Source organism: Tauraco erythrolophus, chromosome 23 (assembly GCF_009769465.1).
Source record: "Tauraco erythrolophus isolate bTauEry1 chromosome 23, bTauEry1.pri, whole genome shotgun sequence".
NCBI classification, from domain to species: Eukaryota; Metazoa; Chordata; class Aves; order Musophagiformes; family Musophagidae; genus Tauraco; species Tauraco erythrolophus.
In genome coordinates, this window is record NC_141487.1 from 8,097,285 (window position 1) to 8,123,560 (window position 26,276).

At 44.2% G+C, this 26,276-nt stretch overlaps 1 protein-coding gene across 1 annotated transcript in view; it reads left to right on the top strand.

The window, feature by feature from the left end:
* PRDM16 (PR/SET domain 16) overlaps positions 1 to 26,276 on the top strand; it is a 204,461-nt gene that overhangs the window by 24,891 nt on the left and 153,294 nt on the right. The window contains exon 3 of the mRNA XM_086625512.1: positions 23,692 to 23,742. Within this exon, the coding sequence (XP_086481638.1) occupies positions 23,692 to 23,742 (51 nt within the window). The remainder of the gene's footprint in view (positions 1 to 23,691; positions 23,743 to 26,276) is intronic.

Genomic DNA, 26,276 nt, shown 5'->3' on the forward strand with positions numbered 1-26,276 from the left:
AACTCCTGGCAATATACTGTCCTGGTGTGTATTTCTTGCTAGGCTGTGATTCCTTTTTCTTGGAAGTTGTCCAGAACTTCCTGGCTCAGTGATCTGGGATGCTTTTCAATATACTGGATGTATGGAGCAGTGGGCAAACTTCAAACGGTTCCGAGATTTTTTTTGGGGTATGGAGAGACATCCAAAATACGGGTGCCTTTTCACAGCTGATTTGCATAAATCCTCCTTTACCGCTTCCAAGCCGTTCCAAGCTTCAAGCCCGAGCAAGAAACGGGCATCAGATCCCTCCCTCCCGTTCACACACGGAACCAAACTGTCTTTGGGATCCGTCAGCCGGGCGCGGAGCCCGCCGGTCCCGCAGCAGGAAGCTTTGCACCTCCGCTCCGCTCGCGCTTGCGTTCATGGATGGACCCAGCTGCGGCCACGCGCGGGTAGCCTGGGGTGTACGAGTTGGTAAGAGGAGTGTGGGACGGGTAATCTCCTGCACGTTCACACCCACAAAAACACCCCAGGCTTCTCAGTTTTAACTTTTGGATGAAGATGGCTTAACTGGGTCTGGTTATTCTAAGCACAAAGTTGTCCTATGACTTGATGGTCGGTGCTTGTGATTTATAGGTGGCCGTTGCACCTCGTTCCTCTGCTGGGCCTTTCTGGGCTGAGCAATTAAAAATACGTTCTTTGGTTCCTGGCATTAGAGTGAGTTAGAAACGATTCCGGTATGATCCGTTCCCTCGGCGGCCGGCTCGGGGCACGGCTCCGTCCCACGAGTGCTGCTCTGTCCCGGTCCCCTCCCCGGCCGCCCCCGGCGCGCTTTGCCCATAGAAGGTTTGGAGATGCCGTGTTGTGCTGCGCTCCCTCCTCCCGGCCAGCCACCGATGCCGGGCTCTGGGAAGGTAGCCAAATGCCACTGAGGACACTGGAGCAATAAATCATCCTCCTTCCAACATCTGCAGGCCCCAAAGGCTCGCCCCTTGCCGATGATGATCTCGCCTCCCACCCCCTGCTTTTTATCCTGTCCCTCTCTGACAAAACACCTATTGTCACAGCCTGAGTGAAGAAGAGTCCTTTTTCCTTGACAAAGGCCCTCTGAAGCCAAGTTGTGAGCTGCCAGAGAAGATGCCTATGTCTCGGCGGGGAGTCTATATCTCACTCTTTTTCTCTCTAGTTCATACTTCTTCTCTCTCACGGGGGTCACCCAAAGCCTTTCACTCTGGCTTCATATTCACATAAAGACATCAAGAAAAAGAAAAACCACACCAGAAAGAATTATTAGGCATGGCTGTCAAATGCTTTATGGGGGGGGGGGGGTGTGTAGGGGGAAAGAACAGTAACTCTTTATGTGCTGGCATTGTTATCAGAGCTAATGTACTGCTGCTGGGGTGCAGTTTGCAGGAAGGCATCACATGCCTTAAGAATTAGAGGCGTGTTGGACTAAAATACTGTATTTCAGCAAAAGGGCATTTTGTTTTCATTTCTAGGGTTTTTTTTTAGCAGGTTTTTCTAGATTGTGGGAGGCTGTTTCCTGACCCCACTTTCCTGAAGAACTTTTTTTATTGAGGAAGTCTCTGCTGGCTGCCGTTCGCATGCCGTGTCTTAACTGCCGAGTGATTTTTAGGGCCAAATAGATCGCTCTGTCCCCGGTCCACTCGTGCGTGTGGAAGGAGTTTAAAAATCCAGACCTCGTCAGCACCAAAATGAGTTGGAAAAAATGGAAGACAAGAGCCTCCTCGCCCGTCCTCCGTACCAGCAGAGAGCCATGGGCCGGTTGCTACGCTCGGCGTTCGTCCCCGGCGCGGGGCCGGAGTGGTGGCATCGCCCGTTTGCGTTCCTGGAGCTGCTGCCCATCTCCCTCCGCCGTGCCTACGGGGAGCTCTGGAGAGCTGTGAACTGAAGGCTGCCCGAGGTTCATCCAGATGCCACGTAGCCATGTGTGTTTTTAACCCTTCGAAGCCGCGTTCCTTCCCTTTGCTCACCGAGAAGCGGGCAAGCTGTGCTAGGCGCTGCTTTAAGAAGACCCCGCCGCCTTGGAGAGGAAGATAAATTAAAAACTTCATTTAATCCTCTGGAAGGCTGAGACTGTAAAGTTAACAGTGGAGTAACCTATTAAAATTTACAGTGCAAGGCATCAAAACAGAAGAGAAGTGCACACGTATAAAGTTTAAAGCATCCTTATAAAAAGCCGGAAACCTAACACTGCATTCCTACAAATTATTCCCTTAGCAAACATTTTTATTTCCAATTAGTAAAAGAAAAATTGCTAATTTGCTGCAGTTGGACAGGCCTGACGTCTCAATCTGCAAAGTGTCAGTGCTGTGAAAGGAAATGTTTCACACTGTGCTGGAGAGAGAGAGCAGCTCTAAAGAGGGTCAGGGCATTGGGCCCAGAAACCAGATTGACTGGCCATAGTGCTAAATTACTCACACAAGACAGACATTGTCTGCGGTGCCAGCTACAGAGTGCTCACTTTCTCATTCTTTCCCTTTTTTAGTTGGTGCTTGTGGGGGAGGTGAGGGGCTGCTGGGGTGCAGCAGAAGGGGGGCACGGGAGAGAACAGGGAGGGGGGCTGCGTGCGGCCGCGGCGGGGCGTACGGTCTCATCCTCTGCTGCGGGCTGGAGACAGGGACCCCAGACAGCTGTGAGACAGGGCTCCGAGCCACCCGTAACCCCTTTGGGAACCACTCGGGGCAACTGGGCACCCCTTTGTTGCAGCACGGATGGTAGATGGAGTAAAGTTAGTGCTGTGCTGGAGACAGAGGCTCCTGCTGAACGGCCCCCCCACATCCTTAAAGTGTCACCCGACGCAGTAGTAGTTGTTTTTTAAAGATAGTAGCAGCGTTCCCGCGTGTTGCTTGTGTAAGAGGAGGAGATTTGAGTGATGTGTCTTCCCACGTGAAGAGTGTCATCCTTGGGAGCTGCTGGAGGATGCCAAGGGCAGGACGGCGGAGCGGGGAGAGAACGGTGCGAGTCTGCAGGGACGGGGGGGGGCAAATGAAAACCTGGCTGTGGAGCTTCTCGGCACTGTTGTGGTTCTGCCTTTAAAATGCTCATGTTGTATTTATGCCGTGGTCTCATCGAGAGCCCTTGAATCCAAGTGCTATTTCGAGTGTGTTGGAATACCTTAACCAGGATGTAAATCTGGATTTTAGGAAACTTTAGTGATCTGAATCCTCCACCCTGATTAAAGAGTGATCAGTGAATCTCTTTGGAGAGATTGAGAAGGCACCAGTTTTGATTTTTATGGCTTCACCTTGATATTTTCCTGTGATACAGCTGCGTTGAGCAGAGCTGAGACTAACAGATTGATGTGGCTCCTTCTTATGTTATACAGGCTGGTATTTGAATTTAAATAATTATTTAAATTGTTTTATTAATCAGATAATGGAAAAAAAAAACCCACAAAACAAGGATCAAGCTCACAAGTAATTATTACTTTCTAAATGGCAATCTTCTTATCTGCCTGTGAAAAAGTTTCTTACGCTTTTGGTTCCTATTTCCCCTTGCTGCTCCCACCCCACCTTTGTCTCTAATTTTGTGTATCGTGAGGACTAATTAGCTGAAGATGCATCAGTGATATTGAAGGTGCGAAGTGCTTGTAACCTGTAGTTGTTTATTTCCCTCATCATGATGAGCAGCGCGTTGCAGCATTGGGATGTGTAACCAGGATGAACTTCGTACGCTTCTCAATAAGCTGCTTGAAAGTAGCATTTTATTTTGCTGAGATAGTGGTGCCTCTTGCAGAGCAACTCCAGTGTGCTAGACAGACATCTTAATTTCTCTTCCCTTTCTACAAGGAATCAGCATGAGGCAAGCACTGGTTTATTTGTGCTAAAAATCTTACATGTGGGCAGAGAATTCCAGCTAATTTGGTGGAGGAGACGAATTTACAGCAGCAGCTTTCAGTTCTGGCTGGAAGGAAGCTGTCGCACCTTGACATAACCATCTCCACAGCCCCTTTCCAGGCTAGACAGGTTCTGGGTTTCTTTCTACTGATAATCCCATCAGGACCTTTGTTTTCTGATAAAACCAGATTCCGCTGGAGAAACCTAAACACATTAGAGGCTCCATTACATCCTCTGCATACTTCTTCAAACCTGCCCTGTGCTTCCTGTGCGTTAAACAGAGCAGATGCCTGCTCAGTTCCTCTGTGCCATGGGCCGGTCCAGCCATCACCCTTATTACTGATAGCTGTGTGCAGCTGCCATGATAAGATGGTAACATTTTCAATGTGTCCCTAGTGGGGGGGTGGAAAAAAAGATCTTGCCTTTAGTAAGATAGCTCTGAAGTACAGACGTGATGGTTTCTTTTTCATAGATTTCTAGGTTGGAAAAGACCTTAGAGATCATCCAGTCCAACCGCCCCTAATCCTCATTAAACCATATCCCTAAGTAGATCATCCACCCTATTCTTAAACACATCCAGGGATGGATGGGAGTGAAGATGTGATCCTTAAGTGTCGGTTTACAGCTGCTGCGCTTGTGTGAGCCTGAGCAGGTTATTGATGATCTGGTACACAACAGTGCTCCTTAGCTGATGGGAAGAAAGGGAGAGGGAAAAAGCAGTTTATGTTGGGTTCTGGGTTTGAGCTGCTCACTGCCAGAACAGGGAGCTCCAGCCCTTTGTGCGTGAAACCAGCCCATCAGGGAATCCAGAATGAGCTTCCTTTGGAGAAGCACGTTCCAGCGTCTAGTTCAGGAAGGAAAGGAAAGGAGAGAGTGATTCAAACTTCTGGGAGGATTTAGGAAGTTTTTGTTGGGGCTGGGTGGAAAGATCTGTGAGCAGCAGTCTGTACTCGAGTGAGTAAGTAACCACAGTTGCCTCTATTTCACTTTTCACTTTCTTTGCCTTTTCTGGGGCACAACTTTGCCCCATGCAATTCGAAAAGTGATTTTAAGAAGAAACTTGTATGGGAAGCAGCAGTTTTTCCCTTAGAAAGGTCTTTATTTTTGTTTATTATTATTTTCTTTATCATTATCCTGCTACCCAAGGACAGCAGGAGTGACTAGTGGTGGGCCGAGCTCCTCGGCGAGCTTGCTGCGACCCCGCGTCTGCATCGCTTCGGTGAGGAAGGCGTTTGTGGACAGTCGGTGCTGAAGGGAGCGGTACATCCAGAAAATGTTCAGGGTGAAGGAATTTGGTTGTTTCTCAAGTCAAATGAACGTAAAACCACCAAGTGCCCTTGAGTCCCTCGGTCATTTTTGGTTCTTTGTCAGCCGGTGAAAAGAGAGTTCTCAGAGCAGGAGCCGGGAGGGATGCGGGCTGTGCTTCCATCATGTGGGGCTTCCTGCTTTTTTTTTTTTTTATTGTCTTTTTTTTTTTTTTCTTCCAGGCCTTTAGTGTCATCCTTCAAGCGATAAAATGACATTCATATTCTCTACAAATTGTTGCTATGCTTACAGCTGTGCATGGCCACACAGATCCTTTGGAAACCAGGTGTCACTTTCTAACCTCTGCTGCAGGGGTAGTGGCTGGCCACAGGAACTTTGCAGTACATGTATTTCTCTTTTTGAGAAAAAACATCTCTTGATGTTCAGAAGCAGCTAAGCAAATTGGCCTTGATCTGTAGTTGTAAGAAGAATTTGTCCTAATTCCCTGTTACTTGCAGTCTTTCTCCTACTCTTTTTTTCTCAGCAAGCTTCGCAGTTCAGTAAATCAGCACTGGCTACCCCTGATGTGTGGCTAGTAGTCATGGGCACCAGCACATCCAGTGCTGGAAAAGACATTCCAGCAGCAGGAACCTCCAAGCGACTTTTCTGAAGCCTCCCTCGTCTTTGGGACCAGTGCAGGTGCTGCTGCCACACCAGTGGGGAGTATTTTTTTTTACCTGCTATTACAGGTCAATCAGGGTCAGGCCTAGTACTCTGAAGGGGGATCTTTAATAAAAACCCAGGGGGTTGCAGCAATTGTGTCACTTATTCTTCTGAGTTGGTGCTCCAGATCGATGTTGTGATGACCTCGAGCTGTTGGCAAGTTGACTTTTCAAATAGAGGTACATCAGAAACTCACAACTGGTATTCACTCTGGTTTCGTGACCGGATTTAAGCCTGGATTATTGCATTCTCAAGTGCAGCCAACACTATCAGATGGAAAAGCTACTTTAATATTTGCCCTTTACCTCTTCTGCAGGTTGCTTGAGGTTGTTGGACACTTGCTGTGGCTCCTCTCTGAAGTTGGTCACGTTTCAGTTAGTGTTTAACGGGTTCCGAACACATGCAGAAACTATAAAGCGCTTTGGGCTTTGCCAGGATGGAGGTAGAACGTAGCAAATGTAAAGCAGTTAATTCTGACCCGATCTGTAGAGATTTTTTTTTCTTTTTTCTTCCTCAATAGTTTGTTTTTTCCTCAGATAGCTCTGCTGGTTATAGTGGAGGGGACAGTTACACTGCTGCGAGATAAGCCAGGCTTCAAAGTCTGAATTGATGTGTGTGTAATTCCGAGCTTGCTGGGGTCAAAGGTGTTTGCATCTGAGGAGGAATGACAGCCTGATTGTTAAGATTAGGTCTAAGGAGCTTGAAACTCAATTTCTAAATGCCAGAGACTGCGTGATTTGGGCATATCACCCGATTTCTTGTCTCAGTCTTGTCTGTAAGATTGGGACAGTAATCCCTCTCTTTTTCTCTTCTCACTGTTTCTCCGTTGCGTTTACTTATTTCACAAGGTCTTTTAGGCAGACTCATCTTCCTCTTTTATGTATCAGCCTGCACAGTTGGGCTTCAGTCTTTTTTCCTGGGTGCTCCTGATAATAAAGGGTGAGAAACTCGGTCAGGCGTAGTGTCACACCGGGCGGTTCAGTCCCAAGGTTATCTGACGTGGGGCTTCCCTTTTACTTGGAAATACCAGATGTGAGGGATAATGGAGAAAAAAATTCGTCCCTGTCTCGAACTTAAAGCAAAGGGCTTATCAGCACTGAGTTTTTTTCCCAATGAAAATGGTGGGGTTTGTTGCTGAGGTAGAGTCTCTAAGTCTACCTGCTTGAAGATAAGTTTTCCCTATTTTCCTTCATATCTAGCAAGAACCGCACAGTGAGAGAATTACAATTTTCTCGTGCTAATTTCCTGCGTTTCACAAACCGTGCGCAGCTTGCCCAACAGACTGTATGTGCCTTTAACCCAAATTATTTTTCGAAACTGAAATAAACTGTACAGTGCTTTGGAGAGGCAACAGCAGTGGAAGCTGGTGCTGGGTTGTCCAGCCACATAAGGCATTTCTTCAAGTAAATTATCAGATAAAGGTCAACTTGTGTCACCTTAACCATGACGCAGCTAACAAAAGCGTTGTTTGTGAAGCAGCTGCTGATTATCATTGGTGAGCAAATGTCTCTGAGTTTTATAGCTCCTGTTATCTGAAACTAATAAAAACACAATGCCAGTGACGAGTCGAAGGTCATCTCATCTCTCAGTTGAGGTGGGTAGTGCTCAACACAGCTCCAGATTGCACTTTTTGTCTGGTGTGGTCTGTAAATAAAAGTTCCTGCATGAGGGATGTAAGTCAAGGATGTGTTTTGTCCTTCCTTTAACATTTAAACAAGTTTTCTTTTTCTTTTTTCACATATTGCTTCCTAACCTCTGTGCTCCAGAAGGTAAGGGAAGACGAGGAGAGCCTTTCAGACTCGGTCAGGTGCCATTTCAGTTAACCAAGCACTGGGATGGTTGTGAGCCATTTGTGAAAAATCAGATTTAATAGAAAATCTTTTGAAACCATCAAAATGCTCACCTTTCAGGGAAGCCATTGTGCCAAGCGCAACGTAAAGAGACAGCAATAAATCACCATGCTATGCACCTCAAATAGATAATCAATTTAATTGAAAGCATCAATAATCATAGTTTGACATTTATTACCCTGTGGTTGTTTTATCTTTTAGGCTAGGGGACAGCGGGGCAATGATGAATACCAGTTCTGCCATGGAACACAATTATATGGTGCAAGGAAAATGATTTTGTATTCCACAAAAAAAAAAGCAGTCGAATTCATAATTGAACCAGGTTGAATGAAATCTGTGAGAAATAAATGCAAATAACTCGAATGCATAAAACTTGAATTCTGGTGTTACAGCTCAGGATGTAATGTTGCAAATGCTGCTTTGTGTATTTTCAAGTGACTCAGGACAGCGATTCCACAGGGCTAAATCTCCCTCTACGGAATATCATCTTTTTTCATGCATGCACAGAGGAAACAGAAAGCAAGGCTGGCTGGTTCCTGCTTTGACTGTGTTTTATTGTTTGTGCTCACTCGGTCATTTCATTGTGCATCCTCAAAGGTGAAAATAGTGTAAAAGTTGCACTGGTTGTATGGACAGAAGGCTCCAAGACCAAAAGAGGGGTGCAAATGTTCTCTTGTGCTTATTTCCCAGTAAAGGAGGAATATTCTTGCTCACCTGAAGAATTGTTTCCGTGCAGGGTGGCTGCAGAACGCCATCCGATGCACTGTCTGAATAAAACAACGGAGTGGATGGGTGTGTGGAGGCTGTTGGGGAAGCCCCCCGCACCGCTACAGCTGTTCTGACATACCCTGGAAGGCTTTCAAGAACGTGAAAACCCCAAACTTTTAAAACTTGGACTTGTGGAACAAGTTATTCCCAAAAACTACATTGTCTATATTAGTTTGAATCGTGTGCTTATTATGCATCAGGCGAAGCAGATATTTTACCTTTTTTCTGTTTGTTTTTGAGGGCTTTTGCTTAAATAGCTTTTACTTTCAGAAGAATGAATTAAACTCTTAGTACTTTTGCCAACTAATAGAGCCTGGAAACATTGCTATAAAGTTCTCTTTTCACTTCTGATTATTTGAACCAAAACACAATTTAGAAACCATATAGACTGGCAGATAATGCCACTGTCATTCCGCTCCTGGCAAAGGTGAGAGCACAAAAGTAAGTCTTTTGAAGGTGAGGGATTAATCAAGTTGAGCTCCTGCCCCAGCTAAATGTCAGCCAGATTATTGCTTTTGGATATAATTGTAATGTTCTTGTAACCAAAAGGCTGAATGCCTGAGTTAGGGAAGGAGGATATATGATTGTGAGTTACGTATTTACAGTCAAATCGACAGCCTCGGCTGTGGCAAAATAGGTAATTGTATAATGTAGGATGATGGTTTTTCTTTCTTCTGTGCTTTATTCATTACTTATCCTAATACCAGAAATCATTATATTATTGTTTTAAACAAAAGAAAACCCTGAAATGTGGTTTAATTCTGCTTTATAAAAAAGCACATCTTCAATAGGGTGGTGATATTTAGGAAGCTAGAATGGGAGGACGTGGTGAGGAGGTATCTTCTGAGGAATCGAAGACACTGCAAACTCATCCCAAGCCTCTCAGTCCCTTAGGAAACTGCCTAAATGCTAGCACAGTCGACAGGATGAAGCCAAATATTCAAAGCAGTAAAACAGCCTGCCACAAGGAACGTGTGAACGTTTGATGGAGGATGATCGTGGAGGAGCAGCCGGGGCAGTCCTATGTGCCAGGTTGTGGTCCGTTTCCAACTTGGTCCGAACAGGTGCCGTGGGCAAATGGGGGAAAATCACTGCAGCCTTTTGCTGATGAGTTCATCTCTTCCTTCCGTGGGCCAAACCAGGACCACCTGCCCCTGGTGACCCAGCGGTGCAGACTGACAAGCACCAGGGAGTTCTGCTGCTCTTGCAGTGCTTGCTTTACACTTCCTCAATCCCAAGAGGTTTAGGGTGTTGAGGAAGACAGGAACCAAGTTGATGAGAATGTTAAACTGCTGTTATGTTATTCCCACAAAGCACCGGTTTCCTTGATGGCACGTTGAGATTATTTGGTGAATAAGATAGGATCTCTTAACTCTACTCAAATCAGTGATTATTTACTTTGGGCTGGCAGTTAAAAAAATGCTTTACTTCATTAAACCCTCTTCAGTGGCTTAAATACATTTTGTTTCCAGCATCTGGATACATTCTGGACGTTTCTTTGTCTGTGATCTACTGGTGGTAGTTTTTAACATGTAAACAGAAATGCTATTTGGCAAGATCCTGTATGGAGCCATCTTTTAACCTCAATGTTCCTTTTGGCATAAGATTAAAAACCTCCTTGTAATCAATACTCAGAGCTGGATCTCCCAAGATTTTCTTCAGAACTCTACTTGGAGCGTTTAACAACAGTGAGTGCTGTGTGTGTTTTTCAAAACTTTTAATGAAAAAAAGGTCCCGTTCTTTTTCTGGTACTGTTCTGAAAGAAGCTCCAAATGTAGAATCCATTTTAATTCTGACAGCAAACAACTGGAGTTACTAAGGATAACATAAGGAATTTTCAAAAACTTCCGTTAGCCGTTTTGCCTTACTTCAGGAAAGTCTTCTGCGGAGATCTCAGAATTTTCTGTGCACACTCTGACAGCCACGACCATTGCTTGAAGCTTGTGGTCAGCGTGGGGAGAAGTGTTTTGGCAGGTGACTTTGTGAAGTGACTGGCTGTGAGGTCTCTTCACTGAGATGGTGTCTGATCAAGAAAACACAAGCAGACGTAACGGTCAAGTTCTCCGATGTCAAGAAATGAAGCGCTCACTGTATTTGTAAGCTCATTTCTCTGGTTATTTATTGGCTCTTTTAACCAGTGTTCTGTCTAGATTAGGGCTTGCTTCTCTTTTGGGGAATAAAAGCCCATTTCTGTCTCAGAGGCCAGAAGAGGTCCTGGTGGAGATGGTGGGTGCAGCTTAAAGAATGAGCAGACCTCACCTCGTTTGCTCCAGTACACGCACGCCTGTACCGGACAGATGGACCAGGGGGTCTGTGTTCCTCTAGAGCAGCACGGCAGATATCCTGGTGTAGTTGCAGAGACAGATCTTAACTTTCTGGATCCTGTCACTTGCAATCACCCCAAATCCGGAATTCCCACAGAAAATGATAGTAGGGTGCTCAAAGGAGAGGTCACTTTTTAAAACCCTGTACGTTTTTCTCAACGCTCAGTGCATACTGGGCTTTCTTTTGCAATGTAGCCTGTTGTAGTGGTGTTACCAGTAATCAGTCATCAGTCTTGATCCTCTGTCACACTGTGGTCTTGCTGTTCAGGGTAAGTCGCCCTCACATCTCTGGCAGCTCTTCTGGAAAAGCTGGGAAAAAGAATGCAGCAAAGAAAATTTGAGGAATTGTAGCCTCGTTTTCAGAAGGAGCTTTTTGATAACCAGAGGTGCTTAAAACACTGTAGAAAACAGAACGTGCAGTGTTGGCTTGTGGTTTGAGACTTCGACGCCGCGTTGTGTTGTGCTGCTGCCCACAGCAGTTTTCACACCACCTATCGCTTTATTATTGTATGTACTTTTAGAGTAAACCCCCCAAAGTGCCCGAAACACTCTGCCATGAGTTCAGCAGCTGTCTGGTAAAGCAGATACGATGTGAGAATGTGTAAAGAACACGTTCTTTCAAGTTACATTGAAAAGAAAATTGTCGTATAAACAGATGGGAGCATGCCATTGCCCCGGAAAACTGTCTGAGCGGTGCCCCAAATTGCTCTTTGGCAGAAGGAGGTTCAAGGGCAGAGCAGAAGATTGAGTTCTGTTGTGGAAAGACCCTCTGGAAAAGACTAAATGTGGAACCGTTCGGTTTGGAGAAAAGAAAAATCTATGTTGGGAAATAGAGACAATAAAGATACCTGATGGCCATTTACTGTAAGGCTGGAGCACAAAACATTCTGTTTGGTGCTGAATCCCGTGTGGCAGCTGTGCTGGCAGTCAGGTGCCAGATCTAGTCCTCAGGTCTCCTTTCTTCACCTCCAGTCACTGGAAAAGGCAAAGGTGGGTGCCAGGCTCTACCTGGTACTGTATCTGAAACAACAGGAAGGGAAAGAAAAGCTCCTCAGTGCTTTTGCTGTGGGATTCAGTGTGGGGACAGGAGCCTAAGCAAAAGCTTCAAATCTCACTCATAATCCACATCTTGGGATGGCTTGTCCATCTCCAATACAGTGTGTGGTACAGAGGGGTGTTGAGCTACATCTGGCAACAGTTGAGGGGGATTTTCAGCTGTGGTTAGTCGTTCTCTGATGCTGTGTTGGAAGGAGGTGGCAGCAGATTTGAGCTTCCGAGATGGACGTCTCCCACCTTGTGTAGGGAGTGCAGAAGCTCATCTGCCCGCAATACACTGCCTGGAACTGGGTGGAAGAGGTGCTCGTGGCATCCCTGCTGTAAGGGATCACAGTGAGCTGAAATCTTCTCACTCCTTCATCTTCGAAGCTCTTGAGAGGCTCAGTGCATCCTTCCACTTCTAACCAGGAGGTTTTAGTCTTTTCTCCCAGGAATTACTTACAAAGCCTTTGAGAGGCATTTGAGGGGTTTACTCTTAAGGTTCCATCCTTTCTAGAAGCTTACTTGGGACAAATGCCAAATATCTATGTAGCTAAAAGTTTTCTCTCTCACTCTTGAATTCTTTTTACTACCTTTGTTTTAGGAAGTTTGGAAATTGGACAGTCGTGTAGCCATGAATTGTTGTGTCTCAGTAACTACTTGAGAAAGTGAAAACTGCATGCTTCCTTACGCTGTCATAGTTTAGTTTGAGAAGTGATTCATATTTATTGTTCATACAGATGCTTTAAAGATTAAAGGTTTAAGGTTTTTTTAGCTTGCAGTTTCATTTGCAAATTCTTTGATTTGTCAAGTCCTGAAACGTAGCTGCTTTACAGACCAGGTGGGGACACTGGAGATGGCATTGCCTCCAAAGAAGCACCAGAGCTACGCCCAGCCCTGTTATTTCACGTCCTTGAACGCTCTAAACACAGTTTCCTACCTGGGGAGGACATGAGCAGCCCAAGAAAAAAACAAAAACTTATTTCTGTTTGGGCTCCCTGAATTCCTGTCTCAAGAAAATGCATTGAAATTGCCACCCACTCTCTGTCTGGCTGATTAAATAAAATATTGACCTTTTCCAAACACAATATTATCACTCCAAGCATAATATTATCCAGTTCTGTCTGAGATTGTTTCTCCAGCGCTCAGAAGGGAACTCACCTGGCACCCCCTATCAGCTCAGATAAAACAGCACTGTGTGCTTTTTACATAAGAAACCCATCGTGCCCATCTCTAAGTCAGCCCACAGAATCATTTTATGTTCACTTTTCTTTATAGAGAGTATCATTTGCTTAATATTACTTCTGAATAAAGGAAGACCAAGTGCCCTTTCCTGTCCCTCTATTGTTCTCTTTCCTTGCACAGAACATTGCTACAGGGAATTCCTCTCCAAATTAACTTACCACCTCAGAGTAAGGACTTTTTCCGTATTTGAGCTGCGATGCCTCTTGAGAAGTGGCAGAAGAGTGGCATATACAGTAGCAGAAGCTGTTCCTTGTGGTTAACACAGATCATGCCACAAAAAAAAAAAACGCACTCGTGCAGAAAATTCCCCTCCTGCTTAGTGCCCGTGCAAAGCTCTTCATGTCTTCAGTTTGTCGAAGGCTTATTTTGCTAAATTAAATGAGTTCAGTGGTGTGAACTTCCTTCAGGCTCTCTGTGGCAGGCACCCGTGGGGGCTGCGCTGGTCACCACCTTCTTCCTCCAGAAAAGATCATCCCTGCAAAGGCGTGCTGAGCATCCGCGTCTTCCGCTAAAAAAAACAGGACTCGAACATCTCCTCATCAGCCTGATGTTTCTCTTCCAGTTCTTCTCAGGCTTTAATGGGCCATTTTTCTTACTGCATCACACTGACTGACTATGACCTTGTCATGTTAAAGTGACAGGTTATCCTGCTGATGGGTATCAGATTGACATATCCCATCCTTTCTGTCTGAGTGCCAGGCAGGGATACATTCCCAGACAGCCTCCGCTCCCCCTGGACGTACGGTACCAGCTATTAGGGAGGCTGCTGTTTTCATTCCTTCCTTTCACAGTGTGAGCAGCAAAACTAAGCTGCTAAATGAGACAGTGCATTTCCCACTTTAGACTTTAGAAATTGGTGGGAACGTTGCATATTGGCTTTATTTTCCTTCAAGTGTGATTAATGATCAAAAATCTACATGTCACAGCTTAGCTATTTAGCTGCGGTGCACTACTGTGGTTACACTGAAGGCCATTATTTTGATGGAACTGAGGATAAGCTCTAGATATAGCTGCAGTTTATTGAGCTGGATTTTTGGCAGATTCTGTATGCAGGGAGTTGCAAGTTGGCTTTTATGTTTGTGCTTGTGATTTGACATGCTTGCATGTGAGGAACTAGAACGCTTTCAGTGAGCTCAGCAAAGTTGTGTGTTACTGGGGCAGAGAAAAGACTTGGCTTTCGAACCAAGACAGGCAAGCATGCCTATGAAAAAATTTATTCCTTTTAATACTCTTTAAATGTGGTAAAACAATTCATAATTCTTATCAATGTCTTTTTAGGCTGTGAGGAAGAGAATGAAATGAGGTCATTTTTCTCTGTTCTTTCTCAAATTCTTCACTGTCTCATTATTGGATTTAAATGAGGACGGAGGCTGTGTCATTCAGCGTGTTTGACGGGAGAAGCCAAAGCCAGCTGGCTCTGCTCCGTATCTTGAGACCCGAAGAAGAAAATCTTTTACCTTGATACATCTAATCCTGGTCTTCTCTTTGGCAACTGTACACATGGAGCAATGGAAGTGCTGAGACTTTCCTGTTTCCTACAATATCGGTGCCAATCAGTTTCAGCATCGATGGCAAGACTTTGTCTGTGATGGAGGGGATTTTATAAGAAGAAAAGAAATAGTGTTGATGTTGCCGCATGGGTTTGAAGGTACTTAGCCTCCACCAGTGAAGGGAGAAGGGCAGGGAGTTTCTGCAAGTCTTGCCAGCGGCACTGGAAATGAATGCCATCCCGGGAAGGAGGCACATCAGTCGGTTGGCCGTGCATGAACCTCACCCAAAGGGAGGCAGAAATGACTGGTGTTCCAATAATGAATTATTCTAAGGACTAGATGGTACGTTTGTTGAATCCGTTTCAATACACTTCTTCCCTTTGAGGGTGTTTTCTCAGATACCCCAGTCATACCAGGAATGATTAGATACTAAGATTTGAGTGCATTGCCTTATATAGATTTATATGTCAGTGTGTGTCCTGGATAAGAAAGGCTGCCATTTAATATGAAGTATGAGCTCTTCAGCTGAAGCCCAGAGGTCCCCATACGTCAGATCAAGTGCACGTCAGCATTGCCATTACAAGAAGATGTATGATCTCTCTTTATTTACTTATGATTATTACTGATCATCTTAACAAACAGGTTATCAATATATGAAGTACAGAGGAAGTTCATTTATATTATTCTGTCAATATCAAGGTCATTTTTATAACTAAAAAGGGTCGAGAACAAAAGACAGATGGATCATATATGACTAAAGCTAACTGTCCAATCCATTTACATTGCTGCCAACAGCAGAGCTTTGTCTGTTAACCGAAACATTACACTTCACTCTTCGAGATGATTTTGTGCTCGGATCATAAATAGCTCTAGATACTTTAAGTGATTGTGTTATGTAGTTCTGTGGCAGGCAGAATTTAGAGTTGATGACCCTGAGCTTCTATTCTACTACTATTTTCTTTATGGTTAGAGTGAAGATGTCACTGGTTTGCAGTTCAGAAGCGTGCTCTGTCAGAGGATCTCATATTTTATTCAGTATAAAAGTCTGCTAGGCACGTTCCCAGGTTTGAAGATGAGCAAACTGAGTAAATACAGATACAATTCAATACTTACGACTTCTGTTTTAATCCCTTTAATTGTTTCAGAATTCAGTTTTATTATTCCTTCAGGAAAAAGGGAGTTCAAGATAATATTTGTAAGGGTATTTAAAAAAAAAAATCATAATTAATTTAAACTTTTCTTTTCGTGTGTACTGGTACATATTTCTTTTCTGGGAGGTGTTTCAAGAAGCGAGCAAAGTACTAGACAAAAGACTTACAGGCTTACATTATTAATTAGGACTTACCTTCTTTCAGGATCACTATGTTTTGCAAAAGGGGCATGCAGTGGCTGTGCACTTACTGTGTAAATGTTTCGGCCCTGCTCCAGGGTCCTCAAAGATCTCATTCTCTGTCGTTGCTAATACCTGTTTTCGTCAAATAGTAATGGTAAACAGAGAGTTGCTAAAGGTGATGTTGGATTGTGCAATGGAGAAAAAGGATGGAGGGAGGTGAGATGTGGCACCATATGAAAGGGAAATGCATCGCTAACTCGGATCCAAGGAACACATGTAATGAATGAAATACGTTTTCTTTTTGCAAAACTGCCAAACCATCAAGTGCATTGCTCATGCTCATTAACACTGGACTTTAAGAACCCGATAAGAATGCAATATAAAATCAAAGAGCCCCTAAAGACTGCGAGATTATATTTAATACTCTCCTATCACCAGTCGCCGAGTGCTTGGCAAGAGAAACGGTGACATTTACTAATCAGTACCCTCTCTTATTTGTCTTGGCTGAAAGTCTCAAGTCCTCAGCTTATTGAAGTTATTACAAATGCTCTCCATTAGATTCTGTTTGACTTCCTGGTATTTGCATTGAACTTGATCACAATGTCACGGAGGAGTTATGTCTTTCAAAAGTGATACAGAAGTTGCGATACCATGTATGCAGATTGCATGTTTATTTTCTTTCTTGCAGTCTTTGTTCTTAAACATATTCTTAGGTTCTTAAACATACTCTTAACGTTTGACATTCATTCTTTTTAACATTAACTACCCCTGATGTTTTCCTGCACCTTGTGGATGCTTAGAGGTTTGTTTCATGTAGTAAGAAGGTGCTATTACTTGCTAAAAGATGAGTTAGGATGTTCCTTTCTTTTGAACACTCTTTGGAATAACCTGTAATGATTCACCTCTGTAAAATTCATTTTGTTCTCCTGAAGGCTGGCAAACAGGAAAAATTCCCCTGTAAAGCCGTACAGGACTTCAGGAGTGAGCAAGTGCAGAGGTGTTCCCTGTGGCAGATTACCAGAAGTTTTGGGCCACAGATCCCTCCTGATTTTGAACATTTTTCGTGCAGTGCTGTACCACCTTTTTGTTCAGACTTTCAACTGAAAAATAAATGGTTATAAAATGGTCTGTGGAGTGCATACCACAGCTTTGCAGACTGTTACTGGTCCACAAACCACAGTTTGGCTGCTCTACAGTGTTCCCAATTGTGCTGGGGTTACCCTTAGCAGTGAATGGTTGGTTTATTCTTTATACTCTTTTCAGCCCTTGGCTTGTTTCTTGCCAGTCAGAGTAGTGCTGTTCATCCTCCTTCACTCACCAGCCAGGAAAGGAAATTCTTCCTCTCAGACAAGAGCTTTCCTCCCTTTCCTCTTAATTCCAGGCACATTCGTTTCAAATTCCCAAGTCAGGATATTGAAAATTTCCTCAAGTTAATAGGGCTTCACAAATTTACTTACTGTAGAAAATGTAAAATTTTGCTAACTTGTTGGCCAGAAAGTGCTATAAAATCCCTGTATTTTAAAAATACGGCTACTAGAAAAAATTCTCCAGTGCCAAACTGGTTTTCAGGAATTCCCTTCTCCCTGGGGCTTTGCTACCAAAGAACATCAGCTCTGTGACTTAGCTATTGTAGGGTCGTTAGCTGATGTGTTTTAAAGGACCATTCCAGCTCCTGAATGCAAAGTTATCACCGTGCTTACAGTCATCACCAGGGTGAGCCCACACCACGCCGTTTGCAGTTTTCCAAAGCTTCTCGTGCTCATCCTCCTTGCTCCGACCCGCAGAGGAGCTCCAAGGGTTTGAATAGGCTTATTCTTCAGCAGTTTGTGCAGCGATGGGACAGCGTCCCAGTGCAAAACCAAACGACAGTAAAGAAACACAATGTAGACCCGGCGGGCCCGGGTTAGGTTTATGTGTATTTTGTGTGTATTTTCCTTAATACACCCTCTGAGCACCCTATGGTGCTCATAGGGTGGTTCTGTCCTCCTGAACCCACATTCCTTCAAGGTCTGTTACCGACAGAGTTAACCCTGTATGCTGAAATAGCATTGTAGTGCTTTTTAATCAACTCATTTGGCCCTCATCACAATTTCCAACCTTTTCTGTAGCTCCACCTTGGGGAGGGGGTTTTGGGATGGTGGTGTTTTAAAGGCATTCCTGGGCAAGGCTGTCCTCGCCTTGTTATGTTTATAAAGACAAAAGCATCAATCATTATGGTGTTTAAGGAACTTCAGGAAGCTCAGATGAAGAGTGTCTCTTTGTGCTGGAAGGTAAAAATGCAAACTACAGGTGCAAACGTTTACACAGCATCTGGATGAAAATTAATATTAAGCCAGCTCATTCCCTGCCCATACTCAGATAATATCACGAACGGGATTAACACCCCTAGTGCTTTTTGCACAAGCTGTTGTGGCTCATGAAGCTGCATGACATGAAGCACATAACATTCATGCAGAGAAGAGAACTGATAGTTCTGTTTGTATTTCAGGACTTTATAACTTTGACAATAGATCAGATTATTAATTATTCCAGTTTATTCAGTTGGGAGGCTCCATAGTCTGTTAGCGAGGGCAAAAGGTTGAGAATTTTGCCACTGATTTACCGTATAACTTCAAGCAACTCTGTCTTTGGACCTCAGTTTATAGGCTTTTCAAGGAAATAATCTTCTTCCCCAGAGAGTTCAGAGCTTACAAAATTTACCATTTAACTTTTTATATTTATGTAATGATTGCTTGCAAATGAGTTCAACAGATTTCGTATCGGTTCTGTATGCCATTTAAGTTCTGTGGTATCCAGGAGAATGTTCATATTTGGTTGTTGATGTATCTGGACTACCTGGTAGAAGGTGTTGCTGCAAAGTAGCAGTGAGTTTTTGATAACCTGGCTTGATCCTATGGAAGACCTTTATGTACAATGCCAAACTTCATGGGAGAACTAGAAAAGCAACAGCCGTTGTGGCAATGTTACGTTTTGCACAAATCTGCCTTTTGGTTTCACTTCAAAATTGGCAAATTGTTAATAAATAAACCAACTTTTTCCTGTGCGTTTCCTGTTTGCCATCTCCAGAGCTGTTAATGGCAGAGCTGATGAGCTCTGTGCTGCTGCAGCAGCAGCGTTTGTCAATGCAATGAGGAATGGCTTTTCATGTCTCGGGCAAATGGTAACAATGAAAAATACTTCACATGCCTTTTTTTTTTGTTTTGTTTTTTGGTAAAATTGTCCTTGGGCACCAGGGAGTGGGAATGTTACTGTGATATTTGCTGAAGCCAGATAGAGACAGGCATAAGGAATCTCTACGTCTTAGAGCCAAGCGAGCCAACACGTCCTTAGCAGACAGGTGAGAAAAGATTCGTTTTCTCGTACCAACCCCCCCATATCCCAACTCTAACCTCTGCAGGAGCTGCTGCAAGGGCAGTATCCTGACCACTGCCACTTCTCCGGTGGAGACCGAGGTGCTGCAGCACAGCACGTGGCATCTGGAGGTGGGAATGTCAACTCATACCTGAGAGGAGTTTTGGTGCTCGGTGCTGCAGGGCTGTATCCCACAGGTGCTTTGTGCTCCTGGCCTCCGTCCAGAAAAGCACTTACGTGTGTGAACGTTTCTGATTCTATTAATTTCGCTGATACTGCTCGCTTAAATACCCGACTGGGTCCGGGCCAGCACTCCCAGGGCTTTGTGGGATAAAACTTTTAAAGGAATAATTAATGGAAATGATGAAGAACGAGATTTGTAGCTTAATAACAACGTGCTCTTCTGAGTCGAATTGGAAGAGAGGTGCAGAAAGTAGGTGAAGGGCACGAATGCTTGAGCTGCTGTCTGTGTGTGGGACAGCAGAGGCAGCTCCATGGAAATACAAAGTTGTGTCTCACCTGGTGCGTATCGAACTGCTGCTCAAACGGTTTTACCTACTTAGAGGCCATGTCCTGGAGGTGGAGGTGCTGATCAGGAGTAGGATGCACAGTGTCTGGTTGGTGTGGTTGCTGTCCTGGAATGAATGCTTCTCAGTAGCACAGCTGAGATGTTTTTTCAAAGCCCATAACGAGCTGGCTGGAAGGTGACGTTGGTTCTGCGTGTCACGTTGTTCACACGCACGCTGGGCGATGGCGCCGCGAGCGTGGCCGTGGTGTCTGCGGCAGGCAGGGGGCTGGCCTGTTAGCCCCCCCCAGCAAATCAGGCACAGTGGGGACGTAGCCTGTGACTGCAGCGAAAGTATCAACGTGAACTTGTGTGCAAGTAAGAATCAGAGTCCCTCAGCTAATTTAAGGCAAAATAAGTGTTTTCAAGATAGGGTGGTTTTTTTATGATCTGGCTGTATGGCGTTCCCTGAAGAAGCAGCAGGTTTCAGACAATGTGGGTGGCACAACCTGGGTTCCGGGGTTGAAAGTGATGTCCCTGTAATGCTGACCTGGGGGACCAGGGCTGGGGTGCCACAGGGCAGGACAGCGTGGGGCACGCAGGCTGCAGGAGCAGATGCCTGGGCCCTGGTTCAAACCCTGAAGTGCCTGCGTAGCTTTTAAGTCCTACTGACTTCAGTGGTGATGTATTGAGGTCTTGCTAAAGAATCAGATGATGAAGAAGTTATTGAAAAAAGTGCTGTTATCTGGATACCAACTTCTGAGAAATTACTGGGCATTCTCTTCTGTTCCAACTTGGAGCAGACGTGGAAATACTTCTTAAAAATCAAGATTTCACAGTGATACAACAAAGGCAGGTTCTAATCTGTCATCTTCTTTGCTGTTAGAGTTTACTGAATGCATCAAGCCGTGCCTATAGAAGTTTTGGGTTTTTTTTTTTTTAATGACAGTTTATCTGAGCTCACGGAATGAATGGATAACGTTACTATTTACATAAGCTCATTGTGATCTGTCTCGGTAATGTAATCAAATTAGGGTTAACTGCAGCTGGAGAATGCCAGCTTGTAAACTGTTTTTCAAAAAGAATCACATGGTGTTACTTGACATGTTTAGTATACATTCAGGAGGCTTTGCAAAAATTATAGCACATCCCTAACTAATGTAACTAAGTCAGGATTCTGTTGCCACCAGTTTGCTGAATCCAGGAAATGAAACGCAGTGAAATCCATCAACAGGCGGAGGAGATACACCTCCATCCCGGTCCCTAAAACACAAGTTTTTCTGACGTGGCTGCTGCTGACATGTTGTCTTTCTTTTGGCTAAAATCAACATATCAGTTGATAGAAAAAGCATATGGTGTAAATTTTGAGTACATTTAAGAACATCTGTGTTAACTGCAAAAGCGCAGCCCACTGTACGCGTCAAGCACTATATTTAGTCTCATGGCATTCGCATGAGATGAAGTCCAGCCTGAGCTAGAATTACCCAATGAGTAGATTTTCAAAGTATCTTTTGTTATTCTTATTAATAAACATCGCATCTGGGACTTACTTTCCCTCTTTCTCCCTTTCTCATTTAATTAGGAGGTACTGTTTGCATCACGGTGTCACAGTCATCCAGTCCCGCGCTGGCCGCGGAGCGCGGTCTCGCAGGACCCTCTTTGCCCCTCGGAGCTCACAGGGTGCCACGTACCTCATCTGGCTGTTGAATTTCCATCAGGCTGGAAAGGTGTTGCCAGATGGTTTTCATTCCAAGCTGGGAATGCAGGAGAAGAACGTCGAGGGTTCCTGCAGGCTCTGTCAGAGCCCTGGTGATGGTTTGGCAGCAGGAGGTTTTGGGCTCTGTTCTCTGCCCACCCAATACGCCCCATCACCCACCAGATGCCCAAACCATCGCAATGTCAAACCATCAACCTCCTCTACTGACATGGGCAAACAGGAGATTTCGGCACACTCAGGTTATGGGCCGTGTCCAGGCTAGTGCAGAAAGGCTGTGGCAGAACTTGGTCCCGTGCTGTTGCATTTTGGACATAATCATCTTTCTGTTTTTAAAGTCCAGTCTAAAGGAAGGATGGAAAATACCATCTAAAACAAGAGCTCCTAATTTCCCACTAGTGCTAAAATACCTTTTCCCCGCACATAAATGCTCTGGTACTTTGAGTGTGGAGATGGCTCCGTCAAAACTAAAATTCTTCATGAGATGGGGGTTTGTTTCCCCTGAAGTTTGGTAATAGAAGGAAACTGGAAAAATATTCCGCCTTGTCAAAACTCGGCCGTGTTGAAATATTCTGAATGAGCAGTTGGCTAAACAGCCACTGATGCTTTTCTGCAGAAATACCATTTCAGAGTGCGTGTGAAATACTTCTTACAGAAATTCTGTTCTATAAGAATTTTGAAATTTGGGATCTGCTATGAATTGAAGGGGAAAAAAAATAAATACAGTTTGAGAAACAGAACTTGCCGCTTGAGCGCAGATCTATCCAAACCAACAAAAGGAAGCTTGTGTTGGCATTTAGATTCAGACTCAGGAATTCCTGACTCTTAAGCCTGTTTATATAGGACTATACCACAGCCCAATTTGCACTTCATTTTGATTTTTTTTCCCCCCTCTACGTTTATGGTCGTGTTGAACGGGGGGATTATGCACTCTGAATGCACATACTTAACCAATTGTATTTAAAGATTTTTTGCATATAATAATTACGGTTAAGCATCTTCATTTGGAAGCAGCAGTGTTCCGTGAAGGCTCTTAAGTCATTTAGCATAGGCACGTTTACATCACAGCCCTGAAAGTTTCATGGCCTTGTTCTCCAAGGGCTGTTGAGGGTGGCCAGTTCCCAGTGGCAGGAACGGGAGCTGGGAGCGCTCGGCGATTCCCCGGCAACTCAGCGGCACGTGCTCCTCCCCGGGCACCACGGCTGTTGAACTGGCAGAAGTTCAGGCTGGGATCTCCTCCTTGGCCCCCTTTTTTTTTTTTCTTTTAAAGTGAGCTAGTAAGGTTCCTTTGCAGTGTACAACCGTTCTCCTTTTATCTTGGGTTTCCTTGCATTTTGATCTCTGTTCCTTGGAGCTTTTTTCTGCTCTTCTTCAGTAGCCAAAGTACCTTCCGTGGGCCTGGAAGTCCTGAGTACCTTGACCCCACCCTGGCACTTGGGTATATGTTTAACCTGAGACATCCAAGATCCCCACTGAGGTCAGCAAAACTACTTAAATACTCGGAGTCCGGCTGCTCCATCCAGTCCTTGTAGAGTATGTTTACCCTGATGGGGCTATCCAGTGTGATATAAAGTTTAGGTACTTGACCTCCCTGAATGCCTGCTGACCTAGATCTAATCTGAGGTAGAACACAGCAGCGTTTTAATGACTTGTATCACCACACCTCTGTTGGAGGAGGAATTAAAGAGCTTCCTGCGCAGCTGCATCCCCCGGCCCCGCGGTCAGTCCCTGCCGTTGGGATGCAGCTTCTGGTGGATACAGTTCTTGGTGCAGGAGGGAAGAGCGCTCGTGTTTGAGAGGTGTCACGCGATGGGGGATGCTGGGGGGACGCGATGGGGGATGCTGGGAGCGCGGTGGGCACCAGCCTGCCCCGTCACTGGCCCTCAGACCCTGCTGGCTGGCGAGCTGTGCCGCTGGCACCCAGCTTTGGGTGCCCGCTCCGGAGGGATGCGCTTTGGGAGAGCCCGCAGGTCTGCATCCTCTTAGTGCCTGTGCTCTACATCACCTGCACTTTGGGAAAGAAACACGTGTTCTTGTCAGCCAAATCTAGAGAAATTATTTATAGGAGCTACAGAAAACCTTGAAACATGTGGGAGAATATAGCTGTAGTTCTGCTATAAGCCTTCTATTTAACTTCCAAAACATCAGCGTCGTGCTGTTGCGCTTACGTTTGGCCTTTAAAAAACCCCCCAAGAAGTTGTTATTACTATTTTATAACATTCTTAGTTGCAATTCAACTGATTTTTTTTTCTATTTTGTTTTTTCATAGCAAATACTGACTGATCCCGAGGTGACCTCCCAAGAGGGCAATACAAAAAAGGTAGGATATGGATCACTCTTATGCAAGTTGTTTTGCTGTCTGGCTTTGAAATCCATCTAGACACTTTTTCCTCTCCTTGCTTTTGAACAAAGGTGTGTATCAGAGCATCATGGTAAAAGTTTTCCAATATTTGCTGTTGCTTTTTGGATTAAGTATTGTGGTTCTGTTGGCATATTTTTCTGTCTTTTTGTGATTCCAGTATTTTTGAAAAAGAAAATAATAGTTTGAAGTGTTCCTTGATTCAGCTACAGTATAAACAGCTACCAGTCCAAGTCGAAAAACCTCATTTACCTCTTTTCCAGTAAAAGAAAATGTTGGTCCGTTGTTAAAAGCGCTAATTTTTTAGAGGTCTCTTCACTGTATAAATGTGGCTTATGGGAAATTCAAGGGAAAAGGAATAGATATATGAAAGGATAAAATTTAACTTGTATGATGTATTACCGGTGCTTTTCATCACATTGTGATGCTTAAACTATAACACTGACCAGAGAAAAATGTGTTCCAAATACAGCCCAGCTGTATAAATTTCTTCGTAGTAGCTGTGAGGCAGCCTCAACACTGCATATTTCAGTAGCCAGTCTACTATTTTGGTTGGGGTTGTTCTCAGAAACACTGAAATGACATTTTTTCCATGACTATCTGTGGGTTAACAGCTTTAGTAAAGTAAAGTGCTAAAAGCCATATTTGAGTATAGCCTCTCTAGATGTCTAGAGGTAGCGTGTCCTCCTTGAAATAATGAGCTAGCTGTAATTCTTTTCATATGCAATTGTCTTACGTTGGGTGTTCGCAGTCCTATTCATAAAATATGAGTTTTTGAAAGTGGAAAATATTTTAAATTGCAACTTGCAACAGCTGCCATTTTTATTCATCCATTTCGGCGAGCTTCGGTACTGTTTCTTAACTCTGAAAGCTAAAAGGAAACACTTGTTTCAGTCTGCCAAACAAAGTGAAATGTAATACTTGTCAGGCTCCAAAGTGAGTTTGGGAAAAGATGCTTCGACACATGTCCGGTATGGACCGTTGTATTCTTACCAGGTTGAGAAAAATAAGCCTTTCTTTGAGAAAGCCAGGCTACCAGGATGAAACGTCCTCTGACCACCCAATGACCTTGCGAAGGACCTATCGCAATACTGCTGAACTTTTTACCTTGTTCTTCTCCATAACTCATTTGGTGTTTGTCTCTGCCTCTGTGGGATCCTTTTGTCTGACCAGACGTGGTGACAAGGTGGCAGGTTCTTATTATCACAACGCACTTAGCACAAGGCTGGAGGAAATTCTCCGTGGCTCAGGACTGCTCAGCTATTTCTTTCTCAGCCTTTAATTACAATATCACAAATAGATTCTACGTCCCTGCCTCGCAGAATCTGCGTTGCCCTACAGAGAGCAGGCTTTGTATGAGACAAGGGTGGAAGAAAGGAGCATTAATATGGTGCATTAATATGGTCAACACGTGCTTTCGTATTTAAACCTCATTTCTCTTATTCCAAAGGAGGATGTTGCAAAAACTACAGGTCTTTGAAAAATACCGTGTCCTTAAATATTTTCCCATACAGCAGGTATAAAACTGGACAATTATGATATTTGACAAGGGGGGAAGGACTGGCCTTCCACTTCTGTCTTTTAAATGCATTGTAGAGAAGCACTAGTGGGAGTTTATGAGGTGATAAATTTATTGAAGGATGGGCAGTAGGGTTTTACAGCTAGGGTAAAAAAGGTCAAAGCAGTAAGGTAAAGAGTTCAAGTCTAAACTTTATGGCTTGTGAAAAGACTACTGCTGGACAGCTTTTTCAGTCAGAAGAAAATGAAAAATAAAGAATGAAAAATCATTCTGTACAATTTTTGTAGTATCTTAAAATTGTTTGTAAGTAGTACTCTAGCATTTTGCTCCACTGGTACAAAACCCTCGTGGGAGAAGATTTCCTTTTCTGACCTCTCTAAATCATTCAGCTGTCATATCCCTGAAGACACAATAGTTGAGATTTGACTTCAATTTATTCCTGTTCCTTCTGAGATAAGTTGGTGCTGAGAAGGTGACTGCAGACAAATGTAACTGTAGTGGGTGGGCTGATTTAAACTGGGAGAAAAGGAAGGCAGAGCCAGAGGGACTGTAATTTTCAGTGGCTCATTTGACTGACTGCTGTATCACAGGCTCAGAACTGGGTAGGGAACAAGGACCAGACGGAGGAAAAAGTCTCTAGAATGCAGAGAAAATCTGTAGAAACAGTAAAAAACAGAGAGCAGGGAAGGGAGGTGTGATAGCAGTGAGAGGCATGGGAAGATGCATAGGGAGCAAACTCTGCTTAAAAATTGACCCCAGTATTATTTCTGCTGTTAAGCTGCCAGGAAAAAAAGCTCTTGAACGTAAAGTTTTCGTAAACCGAACGGCAGTGACACGTCTGAAGGTGCAGCCGCGCAGACACTGTTCTGTTGTAGAGACCCTTTTTCAGCTTGGAGCAAAATAACAAGTATTTTCCTACGATGTCCAGTATTTTTCAGTTTGTATTACTGTTATTTTGCTGGGACCACTCACACCA